This window comes from Aegilops tauschii, chromosome 5 (genome assembly GCF_002575655.3).
Source record: "Aegilops tauschii subsp. strangulata cultivar AL8/78 chromosome 5, Aet v6.0, whole genome shotgun sequence".
NCBI lineage: Eukaryota > Viridiplantae > Streptophyta > Magnoliopsida > Poales > Poaceae > Aegilops > Aegilops tauschii.
The window spans coordinates 568,944,254-568,951,148 of NC_053039.3; the positions used below are offsets into that span (position 1 = coordinate 568,944,254).

The 6,895-nt window shown below is 48.3% G+C and overlaps 1 protein-coding gene across 1 annotated transcript; it reads left to right on the top strand.

Annotated features, from left to right (window-relative positions):
* The first annotated feature begins 1,816 nt into the window (after positions 1-1,816).
* Positions 1,817-3,022, top strand: LOC109770523 (uncharacterized). Its single transcript, XM_020329226.1, has one exon. It carries the CDS (start codon positions 1,817-1,819, stop codon positions 3,020-3,022), a length of 1,206 nt encoding a protein of 401 aa, XP_020184815.1.
* The last annotated feature ends 3,873 nt before the right edge of the window (positions 3,023-6,895 follow it).

Here is a 6,895-nt window from a genome sequence, read left to right on the forward strand (position 1 = left end):
AACATCTGAACCATCATGCAATCAGATTGAGAAGTTAAAACTAACTCATGTGAGAGTGACTCTGTAGCTAACTCACGTGAGAGTGCTTCATTGGCGGCGGTGGGAGATGGGATGGGAAGAGAACATTTATTTCTTGCAGGGGTGGCTTGCTTTGGCTTTGGGGCATTTCATGTAACGGCACGGAAGGTGATAAGGAGAGCAGCAGCGGCGCATGCTCCTGCCGAGGAAGACAGTGATGGAGTTGTGGACCATCCCCGCGGCTCGAGCTGCTTCACCTTGAAGAGGTCCTCGTCCGCTCGTGCTGCCACCGCTGCCATCCCTTTTTTTCTCGAATACACACGAGTATGCATACTATATATTAAAGAGGAGAAAGGGGGTGAAGAGCCCCTCCACGTTGGTGGTTACATACTCACATGACCCCAACTCCACCCAAACTAACACTTGCAAGCTAACTACTCGCTACATGACCCACCTCCATGGCCATTAGGAACCGGCCGATGTCTACTTTAAGCAATCCTGCCATCTTCCACGCCGTCCGCTTGTGTTGCCACCGCTGCCATCCCAGCCGTCCGAGAGAATCCAGCCTCAACGTCGTGGGAGAGACTCGCCTCCCTTCCCGAATCTTCCACCGTGACGGAGAAAATGGCGGCGAGGGACGAGAGGAGCAGAGGCGGCGCATCGTGCTAGAGGGGAGAGTAGGATCTCTTCGCCCTCTCTGCATTCGCTACCATCATGAACACACGAGCACGGGCAGGCGGCGACGAGGAGGAGCGACCAAGACGAGGTGGGAGCCGTCGCATGGGAGAGAAGGCGGAGAAAGAGGAATGGGAGGTGCGGTTGCGTGAGTGCCCCTTTTCCTTACGTGTTAAGCTTCCGCTGGCTCTCTTTTTTCCTTCTTACTACATTATTCTTTCAGGTAAACACCCAACTTGTGGCCCAGTGAAACAAGCAGAACGAGGCTCTCCTGCCCAACCGGTGCGCTCCCTCGATCCAACGTGGATGTTTTTTTGTCTCGTAGCCTCTGCCTTCGGCACAGTAAAACACAGCGACAGTAAAAACTCCATATGTGGCTATCGTGAGAGGGCGCCCATCGTGCGTATCTTATTGTTTTGGATGACTTGTCTGCGGTCCAGCCAACTCAAGCCCACACAAGACAAGGGAAAAGAAAGCCATATCTCGTTTATCCCTCCTCAGCGGCCCCAAAGCATCAAACTATTCCCCTCTAAAACCCTCGCCTCCACCGATCTTGACACCGACACTCTATATTTTAGAATGGAGGGAGTATTAATAAAGTATTTTATTGGAGTTGCTCATTAATCCCAAAGGTTTTCGTATTAGTTTTACCATATGAGAGTAGGAAATAAATTCCATAATAACATATGTCGGTTTCCTATCCTTCGAAGTATTGTTGGATTATCCATTTTCATTTTGAATTACCTGGAAAGTTTCAGTTTTTCAGGGACCATTTGCTCTTGCTTTTAACTTAAATTGATTTCAGCATCTTATTTAATTCGAAAAGCAATTCCAACCGGGCTTGGCCCAATTTTCAAGCCCAACATCTCCCTGCGCAGGCAGGCCCATAACCGAACATTTGCCGTGTGCCCCCATTGCAATCACGTGGCTGGCCATGCGCCGCAGCAAACACTGCTGCTTCTTCGAAAGTCACCCACGCACGCGCAGTAGAAACGGCAGCCTCGCGTGATTGCCGCCCCCTTGATTACCTCGGGTTGCCAATTTCGACCGTAGTGCTATCTCCTCCGTCCCATACTCCCAGCTCCCATTCCCCTCCCCGAACCCTCACCTCCACCGATCCACCATGCCGCCGCCGCCGCCGCCGGTACTATCGCTGCCGGACGAGCTCATCGAGGAGGTCTTCTTCCGCCTCCCGCCGGACGAGCCCGAGCACCTCGTGCGCGCCTCCCTCGCATGCAAGCTCCTGCTGGGCCTCCTCACCGGACCTAGCTTCCGCCGTCGCTACCGCGACTTCCACGGAGCTCCCCCCATGTTGGGCTTCCTTTATTCCTGGCCACAATTCTCCCGCCAACGGTCCGAGGACCTCCTCGTCCCACAGTTCTTCCCCACCACAAAATTCGGCGCGCGCATTCCGGACGACCCCTGGCCGGACTGGGGGGACTCTGAGTTGGCTGTGTTGGACTGCCACCATGGTCGCGTTCTCCTTGGGGACTATGATAAACCCATGGCGCCGCTCATCGTTTGGGACCCCATGACAGGCTGCCGGACCAAGCTGGAAGCGCCCAAAGGATGCAATATGCCCTTGACCGCCGAGCCCGGTGGAGCCGCCGTGCTCTGTGCCGTGACAGGATGTGACCACCGCGCGTGCCATCAGGGCCCCTTCCGGGTTGTCTTCTTCGGCATGAGCACGGATGGTGACGATAATTGTATTATACACGTGCGGGTGTCCTCGCCGGAGACTGGTGAGTGGAGCGAGCAGTGCCCTAGTCTTGATCTTGGGATGGATGCATTCATCAGGCCAGTGCCTCCTGTCCTCATCCAAGACGCACTTTACTTTATGCATATTCTTGGTGAACATGAACTAAAAGTAGGAATTCTCAAATACGACGTGGACTCTAATTGCTTATCGCGGATTGATGCGCCAGCCCCACTGCCGTGGCCTGCCAGTGACGATTCTACTATGCTCATGGCTATGGAGGATGGCAGTTTGGGTTTTGCACTAGTGGATATGTTAACTTTCTATCTGTGGTCAAACCAGATGGGTTCCGAGGGTGTTGCGTCATGGACTCAGCCTAGAGTCATCGATCTCAACAACCTTCTCCCCATCAAAAATCCTGATAAAATTCTTAGACTGATTGGATCTGTGGAGGGCAGGGATATCGTTTTCGTCACTACAGACCTTGGCATCTACGAGATTAATCTTAAGTCGCTACAGTGGAAGAAGCTATGGAAGAGAAAAAAATTCCTTAGATTGATTCCGTACATGAGTTTCCACAAACCACAAGGTATATCTATATGTCCTTTTTTTGTGATTTGGGACAACTCTTAAGTAATAATATAGTACGTATTAGTTAGCCAAACAAAAAAATTAATTGAATGGTTAACTAGACTGAAAGTTATATTTGATGTTTCATTATGTGATAATATATCTGCTAGAGCAACCTTTCACTGCTATGTACTATTCCCTCCGTTCCTAAATATAAGTCTTTATAGAGATTTCACTATAGACTACATACGGAGCAAAATGGATGAATCTACACTCTAAAATGCATCTATATACATCCGTATATGGTTCATAGTGAAATCTGTTCAAAGACTTATATTTAGAAACGGAGGAAGTACAATCGAATGTTATACCTTATTGGCAGTATAGTATCGTGCCTTTTGGAATCACGCTAACAAATCTACGTTTGCAGAAAGGGTGATCCCTTGTGATGCGGCTCATTGACGACGTACGGTTGAATATGACTAAGGGCAGGACGCCACAGTCATCAAGAGGAAAGATGACCAGCAGTTGGAGGCGACAGGGTCTTGTGATAAATATGCAGTATCTGGAACTGGTTTGCTGCAATGGTGCTTGTTTTCTCATACTGTTGGTAGCTTTTGTCAGTTAGCTACATAAATTCCCCATGTGTTGTGGGTGAATGGATTGTTCTTGCACTGCACATCTAATTTCTTGCGGCCACAGTTATGTTGTTATGGCGCTGCTAGAAGGAGGGCGCGAGAGGGCCGGCGGGGGGCCTTTTTGCCCACGGCCGGGCAAGAGGGAAGGGACACTAGTAGAAAAGAGGGCTTTGGTTCAGGCCGGGTCAGTCCAGAACCGGGACCAATGGGGGCACTAGTCCCGGTTCGTGAGGCCAGGGGCCTACCGGGCCTCGTGGGGGCATTGGTCCCGGTTCGTCTGGCCCCTTTGGTCCCGGTTGGTGGGATGAACCGGGACCAATGGGCCTTGCTCCTGGCCCACCACCATTGGTCCCGGTTGGTGGCTTGAACCGGGACCACAGGCTGCCCTTTAGTCCCGGTTCATGGCACGAACCGGGACCAATGAGGTGCCTATATATACCCCTCGCCCGAGAGCAGAGCACTCCAGTGCTCTGTTTTTCTCTGGCCGGCGAGGGGAGGGCTTTTGGGTGCTCTAGCTCACCTCCTATGCACATGAGGTGTTCGATGAAATGTCCGAGCCACACTAGTTAATCTTTCTCCTCTCGAAACTCGACCTCCGAGCTCCATTTTCCCCGAGATTTGTCCAGGTTTAGCGGTCCGTCACGTCTCGTCCCCATCTTCACCGCCGTCGATCGCCCGCGCCGATCTCGTCGCCAGCACCACCGTGGTGAGCCTCTTGTTCTTATCTTCTTTCTGAAAGAAAAAAATTTCTTACTTCAGATAGATACTTGTCTAATTTTCTTACTTTTATTATTCCTTGTTATTATATAGTGCGATGGTTTTGGTACCCGCCCCCGTCGGCCCTCGTCCTATCTATGATTCGGATATGGTATATATTATCTTTTTATAACTATTTGGTTCATTTATTGTTTATGACAATTATGCCGACCAACGTGACATAGATTTTATTTCACTAGTAGAAAAAGGGCCTATTGTCCCGGTTGGTAAGGGCCTTTTGTCCCGGTTTTTGAACCGGGACTAAAGGGTCATTACTAATGCCCTAACCCTTTAGTCCCGGTTCTTACATGAACCGGGACAGATGGGCCTCCACGTGGCCGGTGCGGCGAGCCTAGGCAGGAGGGCCTTTGGTCCCGGTTGGTGGCACTAACCGGGACCAATAGGCATCCACGCGTCAGCATTTCAGTGGCTGGGGTTTTTGTTTTTTTTGAAGGGGGGGGGGGGGGGTTTGGGGGTTTTGGGGGGTTATTTTAGGTGTTTCATATATTGTGTTAGCTAGCTAATTAATAGAGAGAAGTGTCCTCTCTTATCTCCGTGCTTGGTCGACACTACGTACTATATACGTATGGAGAGGACTAGACACGCTAGCTAGTAAGCAAATGAAGGAAACAAAATATCGTCATGAACATATGCATACAGAGAGAAGTGATATCGACCACCTCTCCTTCTCCAAGTGATTGGTCGAACAACAAGTTCTTGTATATCTATCCGACATTACCGGCTACATATATACAATAATTATCTCTTACAATATAATCTCCTAATTAAATTGTAAGAACACAGGGTCCACATAGTATTCTCCGTTTTCAGCGATCACGTGGTCAAGGAAGAATGCCGCCAATTACTCTTGAATTGCTCGCATACGATCTGGTGCTAGGAGTTCATCCCGCATCCGAAAGATCTAATTTGAAGAATGGGGTCAATACATATATATATGAATAAATGAAACTCGACACACAAATGATGGTAATAAAATAAAATTGTGAATATTATTGGTTACGCACTTCATATTTTTCGTCAGAGTAGCCCCGCTCACAGGTCGTGTAGCGGATGGACTCGCAAATGTAGTATCCAAAGTAATTATTCCCGTGTTCCTGCCACAACCACTTTACAAGAAATAGAGGTCAATCAAACTGATAAGCAAGCATGCTAAATGGTATTGATGAAACTAGCGCTTGAATCACTAGGAGATGCGCGGAACAAGCTACTATAGTACTTACTTTCGGGTGGCTAAATTGCAACTTCTTCGGCAGTCCCGGAGCTTTTTTGGTGAATTTTCTCCAAACCCTGCCAGACAAAGAAAACAATTACTTGATATCAGGAAATGAACAAAGTTGCTGATATGGTGGATAATGATCGATTTAACTTACTTCTCGAGCATTTGAGTCATGTCTGCATAGTCCTGGGGATCTTTTCGTCTCGAGTCTAAGACGGTTACTACTCCCTACTCAAGCTTAATCCATAGGAGAATATAGTGGAAGCTGCGCACACATGCATAAGTCATCAATTACAGTACTATAACCTGGACTAATAAGGGAAACCGAATATGCACAAGACAGTAACACTAACTTGAAGTTGTAAGGAAAGAGTATTATATCTTTGTTTTCATTTATTACCAACGATCGTAGCAAGTTGGCCTCGGTATTTTCGGCATGATATTTAACCTCAGTTGCATCTATGAGATTTGTGTTAATGAACCCAATATCACCGATTTGTCTTTTCTTCAATTCGGCGATCTTCACTCTGCATAATATAGTGAGGATAATTATAAATACATGCAATGAAAGAGCTGACCTATACAGAGAGACTTAATGACAGAAGTAGTACTACTTACAGACAGTAGCAAGTGACCGTTGATTTATCGAGGGCCTTTTGATTGAAAAACTGGAAGAACTCCTCAAATGGAACATTCAACAGTTCAATTCCAACGAGGTCATGCTCCTCTTTAACTCTCAGCGTCAAAGTATTCCTCCCCCCAGACTCTCTGCAGGTTTTCATGTACCAATCATGTAATCTTCGCATCATCGTTGTTAGAGATCTTTCATCTTTGACGAGAGGCTTCCCGTAATGGTATTTGTGTTCGTCCACCTCCAAGAAATCATAATGTACATCGTCGGGCAGGTAATCTCCAAGATTTCTATAACCGGGCACCATCCTCGGATCATTAGCGACGATGTCGCTAGATTCCTTGAGCGGGGGGCACGATTGGTTCGCTTGTTCGCCGAGCTGGGCAATTTTTTTCCCAGCTCGTCGTTCTTTTAACCTTTGATCACTGACAGCACTTCCCGACCGCTCCGCTTCGGCAAATGTCTTTCCAATAATGCGCTCATAGTTGCCTTTCGGCGGAGACTTTGGTGGTTTTGTCAGGGCAGCCAGAGTGCGCTTCGCTTTCACCGGATCTACCTTCTCCTCCGGAGGTGGATGTTTCTTTGCTTTCACCCCTTCAAAGAAGTTCGTCACTTTGGCTCGCACGATCTTCGTGGTTTCCTCCTCGGTCCTCTCGTATGGTAATTTCTCTGGA